Consider the following 18066-nt stretch of genomic DNA (forward strand, 5'->3'; position numbering starts at 1 on the left):
TTGTCATCGGCGTGGGGTTTTACCTTGTAGCTCTATGGGTTTTACAGACATAATAATCCATTGAAAGGTTGTTACTCTTAAAGGTAGACTGACGGGCTGAACTCATTACCTGTCTGCTCCCCTGGCATGTTTGATTTGTGACATTGAGGGGGCAGAAAACTGAGCGCTAGAGCGCTGTTCATGCAGCCTGGAGAGTGACGAGCTGGAGTTTGAAATACATTGTTTTCAACGAGGGCGGCGCAAATAAGAGCTATTTTAGGCATGTGTGCAACTGCAACTGTTTTAAATTATTGTACAGTGACAACTAAAGTCTCTGTAATGATTATGTTGTAGTTGTACTATTACTAAAAAAAACAATCTAAAATAAAGGGATTTAAGATCATTAAAGCTGGGCTGTTGCCTGAGTCCAATGCATTTCTGCCAACTTCCAGTCCAGGACTTGTCACTGTTTGCTATGCTCTTCGGCAACAGATAGAAGATTGGACTGGCCCCATGAAGTGAACGGAATTGTCGTAACTCTGTATCAATCTATGGCTCTGCGTTTCACAATGGAAGGGGAAACGCCGCGGAGGGAGGGCGGGCATGAGCGAGCACCGTTATCCAATGGGCAGGGCGATGGGAGGGAGTTTGTCCAACTCCAGCTTTGTTCTAAGTTACTGCGGGGCTCCTTCCATCCGAGTACAATATGACTGCAGCGCCTGCACCGTTATTTCCACGGGACGCTGTGTAGACTAGGCTCAGCTGCCCTGCCTGCATGCAGTTGCGCTCAAAACCAGCCGTGGGCTGAATGATTCTAAAACTTTTGGATACACTCCCTTCGTTTCACAGACAGTTGCAACCGCAACTTTTGTTTGTTTGTTTTTTTTGTTTTATGTATCACACAACTGATCATGCATGCCATTCCGCCCAGGGGATGCTTATTTTAGCCACATTGGATCTGAGGTGAAACTTCCTTTGACAAGCAGCGGGGACATATTTGGTCTGCAGGAATTATACGCTTTCAGGCAAGAGGATTTCTTTGTATTAAAATATTTTTGTTTACTGGATCCAAACGACGCCTGTGGAATACTTTGGACAACGTGGAGAGGGAAAAAAAGAGAGACGCACCTTTGGCTGGGATTTGCATTACGCAGTGCTGCTGGAATATACAATGCTTTTTGTGCTCGTTTAAAGCTTAAAAGTAAAGTTGATGCATCATAGGCATGGACTTGTTCTGAAAAAGGTGGACTGGGTTCGAGACCATGGCGCCCACAGGTAGGAGTTTAGGCCGGTTTCATTTGATCTTGTTGCTGTTATGGACACTATCGCAATATTCCGCGTCCAGTCAAGTTCGCCAAGAGTTTCAGGTGTTCGAGGAGCAACCCGTCGGGACGTACGTGGGGACCATAGAGACCAAGCCCGGCTTCGCCTACCGCTTCAGCGAAAACCACCAGCTTTTTGCAATTAACGGCACCACCGGAGTCATTTACACCTCCTCGGTGATTGACAGGGAGCTTTTACAGAGCGATGTCATCAATGTCGTGGTGCTGTCCAGCAAGCCCACGTATCCCACCGAAGTTAGGATCGTAGTGTTGGATATAAACGACAATTCCCCCGTGTTTCCCGACGCGTCGATCGTGGTTTCGTTTAAGGAGGACGCCAGCAGCGGCAGGCAAGTGATTCTAGACACCGCCACGGATTCGGACATAGGGAGTAACGGAGTCGATCACACTACGTACAGAATAGTGAATGGCAACGAGCAGCGGAGGTTCCGCTTGGATATAACAGTCAATCCTAGCGGAGAGGGGGCATTCTTGCACCTCGTTTCAACCGGAGGCTTGGATAGGGAAGTCACTCCCTTCTACCAGCTCCTGATTGAGGTGGAGGACAAAGGAGAGCCCAAAAAGTTTGGCTACCTCCAAGTTAACGTCACAATTCAAGACATAAATGATAACCCTCCTATATTTGACCATGACCAGTATCAGACCAGCGTTTTTGAAGACGCAGCAGTAGGCTCCAGTGTTCTGCAAATCACAGCATCAGATCGAGATGAGGGAGCCAATGCTGACATACGGTACGTTCTAGACGAGGGAACCCCTTTCCAAATTGACCCTAAAGTAGGCACCATTGTTATAAAAGAGGGCTTGGATTATGAGAGCAAGAAGGAATATTCATTGACTATCCATGCTGTGGATAATGGCGTGCCCTCTCTGTCAGGCAGAACAGAAGCCACCATCAAACTTGTGGATGTAAATGATAATGACCCGGTGGTGAAATTCCGCTACTTTCCCACTACATCTAAATTTGCCTCTGTTGATGAAAATGCCCAAATTGGCACAGTTGTAGCTCTACTTACTGTCTCTGACTCTGACTCCCCCACAGCTAATGGCAACATATCTGTCTCCATCTTGGGGGGAAACGAACAGAGGCACTTTGAAGTGCACACATCTCCAGTCCCTAATTTAAGCTTGATCAAAGTGGCCAGTGTTTTAGACAGGGAGCGCATTTCATCATACAACCTGACTGTGTCTGTGTCGGACAATGGCAAACCTATGGCCAGGTCCTCCTTTGCCAGTCTGGTTATTTTTGTGAATGATATCAATGACCACCCACCCATATTCCAGGAAGCGCTGTACAGAGTAGATATCAGTGAAGACATTCCTAAAGGCAGCTACATTAAAGGGGTCTCTGCAACAGATGGCGACTCTGGGCAGAACGCCAACTTGCGCTACTCCCTGGTGTCTGGAAACGCTTTGGGCTGGTTCTCCATCAGTGAAAACAGCGGCTTGGTCACCAGCGCCGCTCTGCTGGACAGGGAAATAGCATCTGAGATTATGCTCAACATCAGTGCCAAGGACCAAGGGCTGCAGCCCAAGATCTCCTACACGAAACTGATAATCAACATCACTGATGTGAATGACCAAGTGCCCACTTTCACGCAGAGCACATATCACATTTCCCTCGTGGAGCACGCACCTGCAGGCAGTGAGCTGGCCGTGCTGTCCGCCTCGGATGACGACCTGGGGCCCAATGGCACTGTCCGCTTCTCGTTCGATACCGAGACCCCCGCCAGTGTCCGACAGCTGTTTCGCCTGGACGCGGCATCGGGCCGATTAGGCACGGCCACAGAGCTAGACAGAGAAGTCCAGGACTGCTACTTGCTCCACATTCAGGCGACTGACTCGGGCAGCCCCCCTCTTCATTCCACCTGCAAGGTCAACATCACCCTGAGGGACGTCAATGACAACAGGCCAGTGTTCTACCCAGTGCAGTACTTCTCCAATGTGAAAGAGAACGAGCCCTCTGGGTCTTACGTGGCCACGGTGTCAGCCACGGACCCCGACATGGGCCGAAATGGCACCGTGAAATATATCATCACAGCAGGCGATGCATCCAAATTCCACATTAACAGCAACACAGGCAAGATCACGACACTGGTGCCCCTGGATAGGGAGGAAAAGATGGCCTACCAGCTGCAGGTGACTGCAGCCGATGGCGGTGGCCTCCGTGCGCACACGCAAGCCATCGTGACCATCACTGTCATAGATACGCAGGACAACCCACCCACGTTCAGTCAAAATACCTACAGCTTTGTCATGTTTGAGAATGTGGACATCGGAGCCGTTGTAGGAACAGTGTCTGCCACCACAGTCGATTTGAACACAAACATTACGTATCTGATCACCTCGGGCGATCAGAGAGGGCTCTTTGCTGTCAACGGTGTGGGCCAAATCACAGCGTCCAGTCAAATTGACAGAGAGGAGCAGGCGTTTTATCAGCTGAAAGTGGTGGCCAGGGGTGGGGAGGTCACTGGCGAGGCCCTGGTCAATATCACAGTAAAGGACTTGAATGACAATGCCCCCCATTTCATGCATGCTGTCGAACACGTAAGTGCGGTGGAAAACTGGAGCACGGGACATGTCATATTCCAGGCCAAAGCGTCAGATCCTGACGAGGCCAGCAATGGCGTGGTGATCTACAGCATCAAACAGAACCCAAAGGGACTGTTCCACATTCACGAGAAGCGTGGTCTCATCACTCTGACCGGCCCACTGGAGGTCACCACCAGCTCTTACCATGTGGAGATCATCGGCGCAGATATGGGCGTCCCACAGCGCACCTCCAGCCTCATGCTCACCGTCAGCGTCTACGACGTCAATGACAACTCCCCTGTGTTCGATCAGCTCTCCTATGAGGTCATCATCCTGGAGTCGGAGCCTGTGAACAGCCGCTTTTTCAAGGTCAAAGCCACCGACAAAGACTCTGGCCTGAATGGTGAGATAATGTACGATATTGTTGGCGGCAACACAGGTGACGTGTTTGGGATTTTTCCAGACGGGCAGCTGTACATTAAAACCGAGCTGGACAGAGAGATGCAGGATAGATATAACTTAGTGGTCACAGCCACAGACAGGGCCGTGGAGCCTCTAAGTGCCAGTGTCAATGTCAGTGTAATTCTAGACGACGTCAACGACAACCGGCCCCTCTTTAACAGCACCAATTATGTGTTCCACTTTGAGGAAGAGCAGAAGAGAGGGTCACTGGTGGGGCGTGTCTTTGCCGAGGATAAGGACTTTGGCCCAAACAGTGAGGTTAGATATACATTTGAGACTCCACAGCCCAACTTTGAACTGAATGCCATAACAGGGGAGTTAACCAGCACACTGCAGTTGGACAGAGAGTCACTCATGAGACAAAGAGGCGCCTCTGTGTTCAGCTTCATGGTCGTGTCCTCTGACCAGGGTCTCCCCAAGCCCCTGAGAGACCAGGCCAAAGTGCAAGTTTACATCCAGGACATTAACGACAACCCACCCAAGTTCACCAAAGACATTTACCAGGCCTCCATCTCTGAGCTGGCCCAGAATATGACACAGCTGCTGAGGGTCTCAGCCTCCGACGTGGACGAGAACAAAAATGGACTGGTCCATTACCGCATCGCCGGCGGCAACGAGGAGGGCCAGTTCATCATTGATGGCAGTTCCGGACAGGTGACTTTAGTAGGAAAGCTTGATTATGAGTCCACATCCTCCTACTCACTGAAAATCATCGCAGTTGATGCTGGTACTGTGCCCCTGTCCTCCTCATGTATGCTAAGCGTTAGCATTCTGGATGAGAATGACAACTCCCCCTCCTTCCCTAAATCCTCCCTGTCTGTCGACGTGCTTGAGAACATGAGGATAGGAGAGCTGGTGGCCTCTGTGACTGCCACAGATGCAGATTCTGGCCAGAACGCAGACATAACGTACAGCATCACGGCCACCAACAACCACGGCACGTTCAGTATCAGTTCCAACACTGGCAGCATCTTCTTAATTAAAAAGATGGACTACGAGACGCAGTCATTTTACAAACTCAACATCACTGCAAAGGATAACGGGAGACCGCCACGGTCCTCATCCATTCCCGTGGTGATTCATGTCAGGGATTTCAATGACAATCCACCCATTTTTACCCCGGGTGACATTTTCAAATCCATCACGGAAAATCTTCCGACCTCAGCCTCTGTCATGACAATTACAGCCCATGACACAGATGCAGACATAAACGGCCAGCTGGAATACTCCATTGTCCAGCAGACACCCAGGGGGGGGCACTTTAACATCAACCCCAGCACTGGACTCATATACACAAATAAGGAGATAGACAGAGAGTTCTCTAATCTCTTTGAACTGACAATTAAGGCGACTGATCAGGCGGTGCCCGTGGAATTCCGGCGCTCTGCCCTGAAGAACGTCACGATATGGGTCACGGATCAGAATGACAACATACCTACATTCATGTCCCAGAACGCCCTCGTGGCCGAGCCCAACATAGTAATCGGGTCCATCCTCACCACGGTGGTGGCCTTTGACCCTGACGAGGGGGCGAATGGCGAGGTGGAGTACGAGCTCGTGAAGGGCGACTCCGACACCTTCATCATGGACCGCTACAGCGGAGACATACGCCTGGCCTCCCAGCTGGTCCCCTCCCGACTCATGTACACGCTCACGGTGTCGGCCACCGACCACGGCACGGACCGCAAGACCTCGCGAACGGACCTCACCATCATACTCCAGGGCGCCGACGGGCCCGTGTTCTCTCAGCCCAAGTACATCACCATCCTCAAGGAGGGCCAGCCACCGGGCACCAACGTCATCTCACTGGACGCCTCCAGCCCCCGTGGCTCGGCGACCAAAGTGGAGTTTTTCATTGTGGCGGTGCGGAGCGGCGGGAAGGCCGTGGGACGCCTGTTCACCGTGGGACGCCACACCGGGGTGATTCAGACGGCCGCCGAGCTGGACCGGGAGCAGGGCTCTGACCTCTACCTGGTAGACGTGTACGCCATCGAGACGGACGCCAGTCAGCCCAGGACACAGCGTGCCGAGGTGAGTACACCGCTGAGCTCTCTGTTTACTTAAATGGTTTGGGGAGGTTCAAGCTTAAAGGTTTTGACCCGTTTGGCACGGCTTGACCTCTTTGTGTTTGATGTACGTTTTGATTGATTTGAATGAAACGTGATCGAGGTTTCGTGAGAAGAAAGTGAAAGGTATCAGTGTAACTCCCACATAAACATTTTAGGCTACCTGTTACATTTGACCACTCATTCATTCAATTAGGCTACAGTCTTTTACATATCGTCAGGTGGAAAGAAACCTCATAAATTATGTCCAAAACTGTTACTTTTCAAGATTCAAAAGTAGCAAAAGGTAGCAGCTTAAAAAGATGTTTCGAGCTTGTGCATCTGCTACTTTTGATGCTTTTGTGTGATGCCGTAGTATGATAAAGTAGGGCATTAATTTACAATTTATAAAGTACAAAAAACTAAAACAATACATATGTATGTATATATATATATATATATATATATATATATATATATATATATATATATAGAGAGAGAGAGAGAGAGAGAGAGAGAGATTTAGATTACAAAGCAATGATAATCTTATATCTAACCAGAATTGCCATTGCCAAACATTAGAAAGAAGGCCTTGTTCTTTGGCAAGAAACTTCATTGTCCCTCCTTCTCCCCAAAACATACCGGTCATAACAATTTCTCCACTACAGTATATGTCTCTCCAGTGTACCTGGGAATGGAAAACGAGTGTTGTGTATCTCTGCATGAGCTATATGCTGCTGCTGTTATGACTTGGAATATTATATTCTTATCAGTGCATATGAACTGCATACATGAAAAAAGCAAAGAAAAAGGATTGTAATTTCTCCCCTAAAGACATTCCTCATTCTAGGGTTGTTGTATCAAGGTTTAAGGCCCATGGTGGTTTCTCCCATCCCATGGAGATTTGAAAAAGAAAGTAATTCCTGTGGTCCTCTAGTTTAGGTATGCATCATGGCGGGCAGTATCACTTTGAGCTTTAGAGCCTGCGGCTGTTTTGGCACGAGGGTGGTCTGAGAGGGGTACTTTTGTGTATTGCGGGGCTCAGCTCCACAGGCAATAAGTGACCATTAAAATTGGGTGACCCCTTAAGACTCTGTGAAAAGATATTGAGGGCAAGGAAGAGGGGAGAAAAAAAATAATCTGTGTGAAACTTAAGCCGTCTGTGGAGTTTGCCATTATATGATGCACCTCTTTTTAGACTCCTGCATGTTCCCCAGGGGATAGGGTTAAATTCTGTTGGAACCCTAAACCCTGGTTTTGGGTGGCTGTAAGACCTAGCCACTCCTGAAATGAAAAACAAATGTGACTCAAATGTGTTTTGGAAATTTCATCTGGGACATAAAATGCCATGTTATTACAGGCTTGATTACATGTATATAAATTGGAGTTTTCAGAGTAAATCCAAATTGGTTTCACTGCGGCTTCCGCTAAGTTAAGAAATGTGCTTTAGTTGATATTATTGCTGTGGAGGTAATTACAAAAAGTGATTGAAAAACATAATAGCGTTGTGCTATACTTAAGAACAAGTGAGTAACTGTGCTGCTTTTGGAAACGTCAGCCCCCACCCCCCAAACCCAGAAATTGAAACTTAACACAGCGGTTGGTTGTATATTGGAGACAAACTCAAACATGATTGAAAAGAAGGATTATTTGCCAAAACCTTGTTAACTAATTTAACTCAAACGTTTTGTGTGTGACCAAATGGGGATATCAAATGTTCTCTCACTTTGCCTTCAGCGAAGATTGCGATCTCCTGCCATGCAGACTCCAGTGTGGGTTAATGAGAGAAGTGTATTGCTACCTTCCCGAACCTCTTCATGCTATAAGTCTGAGTCCTTCTCTCTCAGCCCTTGAGATAGATGACTTCACCATGCCTCTTCACTGTAGAGTCAGTCTCTCTGCTGTAGTTACTGGTTGTTCTCTTCACTGTAGCCTCTGTGGTGTTTATCTTTTCAATAAGTAGTCGGTCTCTGTTCTGTAGAATAGGGATGCCCAAACTTTTTCATGTCAAGGAGCAACTGTGCTGGACCCCCAAATTGAAATGCATTAGTCTACAGACCCCCATTTAATGCCATTTCTATCTCTAGGACCCCCAATTTATATTGTAAAAAAATCAATGTTAATTTAACTAGAGTGTACAAAAGGAAGCAAATGGACCCTAACTGGTCCATTTGGTTCCATTTGTACACTCTCAGAGTCACAGACCCATAAGGGTCCATTTGGTTCCAAACTATCATTTAGCTGGGGACCCCCTGGAACTCCCTCAAGAACCCCTGGGGGTCCCCGGACCCCACTTTAAGAACCACTGCTCTGTTGCTTTCACACTGGGACCTGAATTCTGCATCAGCCACACAATATTATAATAGGCCTACCACACTTTCACTAGTTAAAACCACATTAACCCTGGTGTCCCTTGCTTGTAGGCTAAACTCAGACATTGTGAAAATAGCCTGTTTGTATTGTTAAAACAAAGTGTAAAACATCCAATAAATTACCAATCACAAAAAAAGAAATTGCGATCGACAAGCTCACAAGTTAACACGCTCTTTTCTTAAGCTAGTCTTTTTATTTGTGTTTGTGATAGCTGGTCATGGGAAATGACTGCATGTCTCCCGTTGTTTTTCTTCACAAGGCTGACCTCAGATATCTCCATCACTGGTACCGCCAGGCACTAAGCGCACAGTGGTACAGCAGTGTAAACGTTCGGGGACTTGGACTAATGTCATTCCCATGCAGTATTTATGTACCAGAAACTCCAGTAGCTACTGGGTGATTATTCCCATCCTCCGGGGTCGTGACCCTTTTCACTCTCTCCGCTTTTGCATTCTCGCAATTGATTGGCCGCTTGAGGAGAATTGACAACCTACTTTTCCCTCACTGTGTGTGCGCGCGTGTGTGTGTGTGTGTGTGTGTGTGTGCGCGTGCATGCTTGCGTGCGTGTGTGTGTGTGTGTGTGTGTGTGTGTGTAATGTTTTGGAAAGCCTCAAACAAAGAGTATTCTGCTGGACATGCCTTATCAATGCTCGTGATCTTAAACATCTGAGAGGCCCGGAGCTTTGCACCGAGAGGGAAGTCGATTGAGTGTTGTTTTTATCCGGCCTCTCTTGGCGTGCAAGCATGTTTGACTGTCAGTCGTTGCTGATTGGCTGCTCCTATTTTCTAACTAAGCTATCTGGTTCATCATCGTAGTTTAGTCTCATGTGATTGACGGCAGAGATGTATTCCGCGTACCCCTGCATGACCCTGAGTTGTGACCTAAAGAAACAAGAGCCCGGCTGAGATGTATATTTTTCTCTCCATCTCCTAAGCATTGCCTTCGCTATCTATCTCTGGTTCTTGTCATCAGTTCTCCCCCTCTCACGGAGCCCCTCCCTCGGTCTCTCTCTCTACTCCACTTCTCTCACACTCACTGCAGGCCCATGCATGACATGTCTTTTGGATTCATGCAGCAATTGCTTTTCTTTGACTCATTGGTGTGACAAAATAAAAGAGTGGTTAAGCTTTAAAATAGCAAGTTCACAAAGCATCGCGACTATTTAAAAAATGTAGGATGCCAGTGGTCAAAGTGGCATATTATTGAATTGAATTTGAATTTAAATCAACCATTTCATAGACCTATATTCCTTTCCAATTGTCCGCCACCAGCGGCCCTCGCTTTGAACAACCCCCCCCCCCCCCCTTCCCTCCTTAAAATGCATTGTTCCCTGTGGAAAATAAACACAGTGTGACCAGTTAGCAGGCCCTATCTTTGTTTGGCTCTTCACAGATAGTGTTGCACTGCCCTGGCCGGGATTTGGAAGGCCTTTGTTATTTTTTTGTCTGTGCCAACTTCATGAAGTGACAGATTTAGGTGTGTGTGTGTGTGTGTGTGTGTGTGCGTGCCTGCCTGCCTGCCAGAGTTGTAATTGTTTTGAGTTTGAGAGAGAGAGAGAGAGAGAGAGAGAGAGAACACTGAGTATTTGACTGTGTAAGGAAAAGAATAGAGAGAGGAACGGGATCCTGTGTCTCTGCAGGTGTGGGAGTGAGGGTACGTACGCGCTCACTCTGCCCATTATTTTGGACATCATGACTAGGGAATGCAGATGGCTGGGCCAGATACATGGATCTTATTAGTGTTGTTCTCAGTTGCCACGGGCGATTTGAGCTCCAGCCCCCCCCCACCACCTCTTTGTTTACCTCTATCGTTTAATCTCTCTCTTTGTCTCCGTGTCTATTTCTCTTGCCCTGTCTCTCAATCTCTCTCTCTCTCTCTCTCTCTCTCTCTCTCTCTCTCTCTCTCTCTCTCTCTCTCTCTCTCTGCGTTTGTCTCTGTTGTTTCTGATTGACTGGGGTCCGCGGGCTAATTAGTGTCAATTTGGGGGTCCTTGACATGAAAATGTTTGATAACCACTGCTCTATGGCAGGGCAGCGCCGAACCTCCTCCGTCCCGCGTGAAATCCAAAACCCATCCATCCCGGACAGCTGGCGCAGCGTAGGCAGGGATCTAGTGGAGGAGTCATGGGTTCAGATCCGGCCCATGACCTCTCCCTCTCCATCCCCTCTCTCCTGTCTCTCTCCATTGTGTCGTCTGATTAAGCAAGTCCATGCTTTCAGACATGGCGGAAGTAACTTGGAAAAATGTCTCTCCAGTTCAGTCACGCACTGAATTGGATGCACCACATGTGCCAGGGTAGGGGCGGTACACTTTACTTACATTTACCAAAGTGATCGTTTAAAAATATTGCGTCTGCATCTAGGTACTATAGTTCATTAACTTATTTTCAAAAATAGTGAAAATAGCCGATCTAAAGCTCCAGTAGTTCAGGAATAACAATTTACGCTTCTTTTTTCTTTTCCTTTTTTTCTTTTTCTTTTGTAAAGAAAATAGGGTCTATCATGAAATGCCCAGACTACGGATGCCACACAACGAGCCCTGTGTAGTATGAATGTGTTCATCACTTTAACATCTCAATATGTTATATAGTGTGTGTGTGTGTGTGTGTGTGTGTGTGTGTGGGTGGGTGTGGCGTGTGTGCGTGCGTACGTGCGTACGTGCGTGGGATAGCCCCCTTGTGTGTGCATTTGAAGGCTACTGTGTTTGCGGTTGGTGCAACCATGCACGGTCAGGTGGTGATGTTTTCACCGTAACCAGGGCTGTAAATCCATGATGTAATTTGGCTGGACGTGTGTTTTGGCATGGCCATCGTCAAGGCTTCAGCGAGGTGATGCATCTGCTGGCCCCCGCCCGGGTAGGTGGTCTCGCACGGGTCAGAGTTGAGGCAGTGCCGTGGAGGGACGGTCTCTCCAAGTGCTTGTCCATTTTATGAGACAGTCGGCATAAAACCTCAGATAAACACTCACTCAAGCATAGGTGCGTGCAAGCCCCCTTGTCTCTGTGCGTGTCACACCCACGCGCACATGTGCACACACACGCATGACCACTCATTGAACTCAAGACTCATGTTCAGATGCACGCACGCACACACGCACACACGCACGCACGCACGCACACACACGCATGCACTCACTCATTGACATCATGATAGTATTATTGTCCTGAGGTCTGTTGTGCTTAAAAAAAGACACCAGTATAAAAAAAATACCCTTATTCTAGGAATGTCATACGGTAATAATGAAAATTGTTTTTGAGCATGTAGTTCGGTAATTTGTAGAAGGAAAGGATTTATACTGTAGGATATATTATTATTATTATTATTATTATTATTATTATTATTATTATTATTGGACAGACAGGACAGTGCATTGGACAGAGACAGGAAAGAGAGGGCATGACATTGTGGACAGGTTTGAACCCATGGTGTCACAATTTAATTTAAGCTGGCCAAGCTATGAGGTCAACCCAGTTCACGTGATATTAACGATGTGGCACTTATTTTATAGCATTTTACATTGAACTCATTGCTACACACCTTTTCAGTTGCTCTTCAGCTGAAATCTCGAAATCTCTGTGTCCCAATAAAGCTGCTGACTGCGGTTGTACTGTAAACCCATCTTCTGTTTCACGTGTTTGACTGTCCTCTTCTCCTTCAGACATTATAAAAGCGCCCAGTCACAACACATATTTTCGATAAGCTTTGCTGATGGCTTGTTAACCTTCTAAAACCCCTTTCTGCCAGATTGGTCACGTTTTCTTTTGAATTTGTGAATCATTGTATATAAAATAAAGACTTTTTAGCTTCAGTGAAATTAAACGGTACTCCCAAAACGGCTAAAGCGAGATTCTTTTAATTTGAGTTTACAGCCTTACAGTTTATCAGTCACATGAAGCAATAAAAAAAAAGATTGATCGCCTTAGGATAGATGATCAAAGAGCAGGTTACACTGTTCTCCCATTACCACTCACTGGACATTTACATCAACTGTCAAGGTAGACCTCCAGGGGGGGATTTTCTATTGTATTTTGAAAAAGAAAATGGAGAGCCATCAGCCCATTGCTCTTGATATTTATTTATGGCAAAAGTATGAAAGCTGAGAAGGAGAGCTCTGCCAGTCCTCCCATCCTACATGTATGCTGTAGTTCTAGAGTCAGGGGGGTTATAACCACATCCATGTTTCCATCCCTGGTTTTGGGCATGTCATTATAGGTGAAAACCTTACAAAACTCGCGAGAATAGCAGATTTAAAAGCGTATTCACACTTTATGTGGCTAATCACTACACTATCTCTGGGTACGAGACGGTATTGACTATTTTACCCACACACTAGATTGCTTTAGTCCAGTGGTTTTCAACCAGTGAGGGGGTTCCAGGTGGTCCCCAGCTGAATGATATAGAGCTGGTAACCAAATGGAGACTATCTAGATCTTTAACTCTTGAGAGTGTAAAATGAAACCAAAATGGACCCGTACGGGTCCATTTGGTTTCATTTTACGCTCTCAAGAGTTACATTATTGTTCAACTTCTGCATTACTTCATTCACAAGAAGTCTGTACACAATTAGGGAATGTGGAAGAATTGCTATTTTGATCAATGTTTGCCAACAGCATGGAATTGTGTGTCAACGATAACGACATATTCTTTAGTTTTGGGTCTGAGAGGCTAAATGTCATCAAAGGGTGGAACGCGGCTCAAATGCCGAAATGGGCCTTGACGTGAAAAGGGTTGAAAACCACTGCTTTAATGGAATAGAACATCCACATAGTGTTTGGTGCCATCGCCTGGCCACGCTGACAAGCTGGATGTTATGGCATAATGGCAGACTAACTTATCAGGCCACAGACATGCTTTGTGTTGGTGTTCATTTCCCTCATGTGTCAAATGATGTCATATTATACTGCTCTGTGCCAGTGAGATCATCTCTGTTCTGATCCCCATCATCTCCGTTTCTCCGCTCACCTTTCAATCCTTCCGGTGCTGAAACATAAGCAAACGTCCATGATGGACCCTGAGCTGACGGGGGCCATCCCGATGCCATGGGTCACATAACTATTTTTAGCGTAAATAATGTTATTCCAGGAGTAATGTGGTCTTAATGTGGCCCAGAAATCCATGTTATTCTGGGAACCATCCAGTGGTGGAAAAAGTACTCGATACATATAAAATAAATACTCTGTTACAAGTAAAAGTCTGGAATAAAAAATGTACTTGAGTTAACGTACAAAAGTATTGGTATCAAAATGTACTTGTAATAGAAAGTAGGCTACTCATTCTGCAGAATGTCCCATTTCAAGTTTTCAAATCATTTGAAAATGGCCGAAATGTATAGTGGTTAATGTATGTTTTGTTTTGTAATAATAATCAAAGTAACTTGTAACTAAAGTTTTCAGTGGAGTAAAAGTACACTATTTGCCTCAAGTAAAGTAAAAAAATATATACCCCAAAATTGCACTTATGTACAGTACTTAAGTAAAGGTAATTAGTTACTTTACGCCAGTGGTTCCCAAATTGGGGTTCGGGGACCCCCAGGGGTCCTTGAGGGAGTTCTAGGGGGTCCCCATCTAAATGATAGTTTGGAACCAAATGGACACTGTAGCATCGCTACAGTATCACTACAGTATCACTCACAGAAAAGCACACTAAATAGAATTTCAAGTACAGTAGTTGTGTGATTCCAGTGATTCCCCAAACCTTGTAGCACTCTTTGTCTGCATGTGGCAAACTGAATTGTCTTGATGCGGTGAACCTCACCCATCTGCTACTCCAAACAGGTCAAAACAAACGCTAAGAATTATTCAAGAATACTATTTTGACCTAGGCTGACCACTGTGTTATGTTTAAAAAAAAAACTGTTTCAGCACTGCGGTTGACTTCACAACCTCTGTGTGTGTGTGTGTGTGTGTGTTTGTTTGTGTGTGTGTGTGTGTGTGTGTGTGTGTGTGTGTGTGTGTGTGTGTGTGTGTGTGTGTGTGTGTGTGTGTGTGTGTGTGTGTGTGTGTGTGTGTGTGTGTGTGTGTGCGTGCGTGCGTGCGTGCGTGCGTGCGTGCGTGCGTGCGTGCGTGCGTGCGTGCGTGCGTGTGTACGGTTTTACTCCTCCAGTAATGTACTTCTTTCCTAATCTGAAGAACGGGCGTAGCTTTTTTTGTCTTCCTTTTAGTTCAAAATAATAAATGAATGTGGTATAGGAGAAGCCATGGGTGCTTTGTTGGGTTTGCATCAAGGTTTATTTAAAAGTCTGAGGGTACAGTATACATTTCCCTACATCTATGATTTGGACTGTCATGCCTCATTTGTGTGTGTGTGTGTGTGTGTGTGTGTGTGTGTGTGTGTGTGTGTGTGTGTGTGTGTGTGTGTGTGTGTGTGCGTGCGTGCGTGCGTGCGTGCGAGCGTGCCTGTGTGAGTGCGAGTGCATGAGCGTGTGTCGGTTGGATGATGGCGACTAACTGTGGGATTACAAGCGTATTCATTTCCAGTGGGAAAGACTTGTCTCTCAGATACTTGGGGGGTCAGGAGGGGGGGGGGGGGAGGGGGGCGGGGGGACCACGACCAAAACGGGAGGACTGGTTTACGTCTTGCTTATTGTGGGCGATGTTTTACTGTAAACCTAATCAGAAAAGGTCCATCACCAGTTGTTGTGACATGGAGTTTCCAGCTCTATAGTCGCTCAGCCTGGAACCACGTTGATTGAGAGCAGTGTTGATTTTGACAGCAAATTTTGATTTTAGTTTTAGTCAGTCTCTTGAATAGTTTTCATTTACCATTTTAGTCACCTGGAATGTTTTAGTGTTGGTCTAGTTTTAGTCGACTAAATATCATACGATTTTAGTCGGCTTTTCGGTGGTCATGCTTGTGTCAAATGTTGTCAGGGGTACTACTGCACAAAACGTGTGAAATTTCTCTCCCCCTCCGTTTTGTCCACTCCGGAATCTTTTGTAATCTAATGACCGAGTGTTTATGGGCCTTAAGGTGACCACCGTTTTGATGAAAAGGAACCTGGGTTCCATTGGATCCAATGTAGTTATTATTTAGTCAGCTCTAGTTAATACTTTCTGTTGGTAAAACCAAGGGGCCAGCTATGCACTCCAATGTTGAAGCGCTGGGCCCTAGTGGTAAGAGAAGAGGAAGCAGGCGGACCCGTGGATTCTTGACGAGGAAACCCCGTGCAACCGAACGCCCAATGTTAAAGCCCAGCTGCACTTCCGCATTTGGACACCAAAATTTGGTGTCCAAATGCTGAATCAGCGGAAAAAGACGGTCCTTCCGGCAGCCTTCCGGGTGCTTCAAAACGCCACTGAGCAACTTCCACTGACATGAATAGCGGAGGGGGCGGAGCTTCTTGCCAGTTCAGTCTCTATCCTTTTAATACTCTATGGGTAAAACCCAGGGGGGCAGTCAGCCAGATATTTCGTGAAGCCTCATTTGAAATCGGTAGTTCATATAATGGCCTGTTGGACTGCTGGACTGGACCCAAAAAGCCCCATAGCTCCATAGAGGCCCATGTATTTTGGCCCAACTTCACCTAGACTGTATTACCTTAATAAACATGGTCATGAATACTTTCTTCTTCCAGTCACTAGTTTAAAGTCTCATTTCTAATGTCATAATATTCTTTTTGGAAGATTATGGTCCCATTAATTAAAAAAATGACCATAAAGTCGCGTATGTTCTGAGGGGCGTGGCTACCGTTACAGTCTATGATCGGGATTCCCCTCCCACTCAAGAGTCTTCTCCTCCCACTCGAGTCAAAATAAAAACCAACGGAGAAGAAGGGGGGAAGTCCCGCCTCGTTGTCTGGGCAGCCAATGACCAGCTGGTACAAAACGGAGCCAGCCAATGGCCAGCTGGTACCAAACGGATCTAGAAAGATGGCGACTTACATCAGGAATTAGCATATCATTACAGGCTTCATTTTACGTTCATGTTAGACCCGGGGAACGCTTTGTCCATATTTTTTACAGTCTATGGTAAAACCAAGCCCCCAGTGAGGCTCTCCAACATTGAAGCACTCTGCCCTACTGTTAAGAGGTGGGGCTGCAGGCGGACCCGTGGAGTTATGACGAGGAAACCCTGTGCCGCTGGGGTTTAACATTGAGCGCCCATTTGCTCCAGTTCAGTCTATCCTTTTATTACTCTATGGGTAAAACCCACAGACAGACTTAACCTCTTTTCAAAATAAAAGAACAAAACAATTTGCGGATCTATAAGCTCACAACGCATCACGATACAGTGTGTTGTGTGAGCTTGGATGACGATTTTCCAAACGTGTCAAAAGTTGAAATATGGAGAGACAACGTTTCTGCCTTAGATCAACATTATGCTGCTACAACTACACTAGATTGTCCCTGACCACGCTCTCTGTGGGGGTTGTGGCTTGGAGAATCCCCCACTGAAGTTTTATAATCTATGACGACTGCAGCGGTGGGAAAAGCACTCAAATGTTTTACTGAAGTAAAAGTATCAATACTGCAATATAGAAATACTGCGTTAGTACAGTAAAAGTCCGGAATTCAAAATGTCCAAGCACCCCCAATTTGACATGCATTAGTCTACGGAACCCCCATTTAATGGCATTTCTATCTCAGGGACCCCCAATTTATGATTGTAAAATCAATGTTAATTTAACTCTGAGGGTGTATTTGGTTCCATTTGTACACTCTCAGAGTTTGGTTCCAAACTATCATTTAGCTGGGGACCCTCTGGAACTCCCTCAAGGACCCCTGGGGGTCCCCGGACCACACTTTGGGAACCACTTGGCGTAGATACTAGATGTGTTTGTTGTAAGCATGTGTGGATCTCTACATGTAGTGTGCATGCTGCCTTCTTTGGACTATAGGGCCCTGCAGTTGAAAAAGAGATCTCACTGTGGTTAAATAAAGTATTAAAATAAGTAAAGGAGAGGGAAAACAGATAGATATAGACTAGCACATTTGTTCTGAGACTGTCCAGCTTAAAATGAACGAAAATGTTCCACTGTTGCATTTGAGAGAGAGAGAGAGAGAGTAGAGAGAGAGAGAGAGAGAGAGAGAGAGAGGGGGGGGGGGGGGGGAGGGGGGGGATAGAGAGAGAGAGAGAGAGAGAGAGAGAGAGGGGGAAGAGAGAGGGGGGAGATGGAGGGGGGAGAGGGGAGTGAGAGAGAGAGAGAGAGGGAGGAGGGAGGGGGAGGGGGGGAGAGAGAGAGAGATAGGGAGGGGGGAGAGAGAGAGGGAGAGGGGGGAGAGAGAGCAGGAGAAGGTGGAGATGGGGGTTTGATTTTGGGCACATTTTCTCTTGTGGTAATAATGGATCCCAGGCAGCTACAGAGTGATTTATTCTTGTACACGTGACTTACTGAGC

General features: G+C 46.5%; 1 protein-coding gene across 1 annotated transcript in view; it reads left to right on the forward strand.

The window, feature by feature from the left end:
• The first annotated feature begins 690 nt into the window (after positions 1-690).
• Positions 691-18066, forward strand: part of fat4 (FAT atypical cadherin 4) — a 146421-nt gene continuing 129045 nt past the window's right edge. Inside the window, exon 1 of the mRNA XM_083785590.1 lies at positions 691-6344. Coding sequence (XP_083641716.1) covers positions 1242-6344 — 5103 coding nt within the window. The 5' untranslated portion in view covers positions 691-1241. The remainder of the gene's footprint in view (positions 6345-18066) is intronic.

This window comes from Protomyctophum parallelum (assembly GCF_964188405.1).
Source record: "Protomyctophum parallelum genome assembly, chromosome: 16".
Classification (NCBI taxonomy): domain Eukaryota; kingdom Metazoa; phylum Chordata; class Actinopteri; order Myctophiformes; family Myctophidae; genus Protomyctophum; species Protomyctophum parallelum.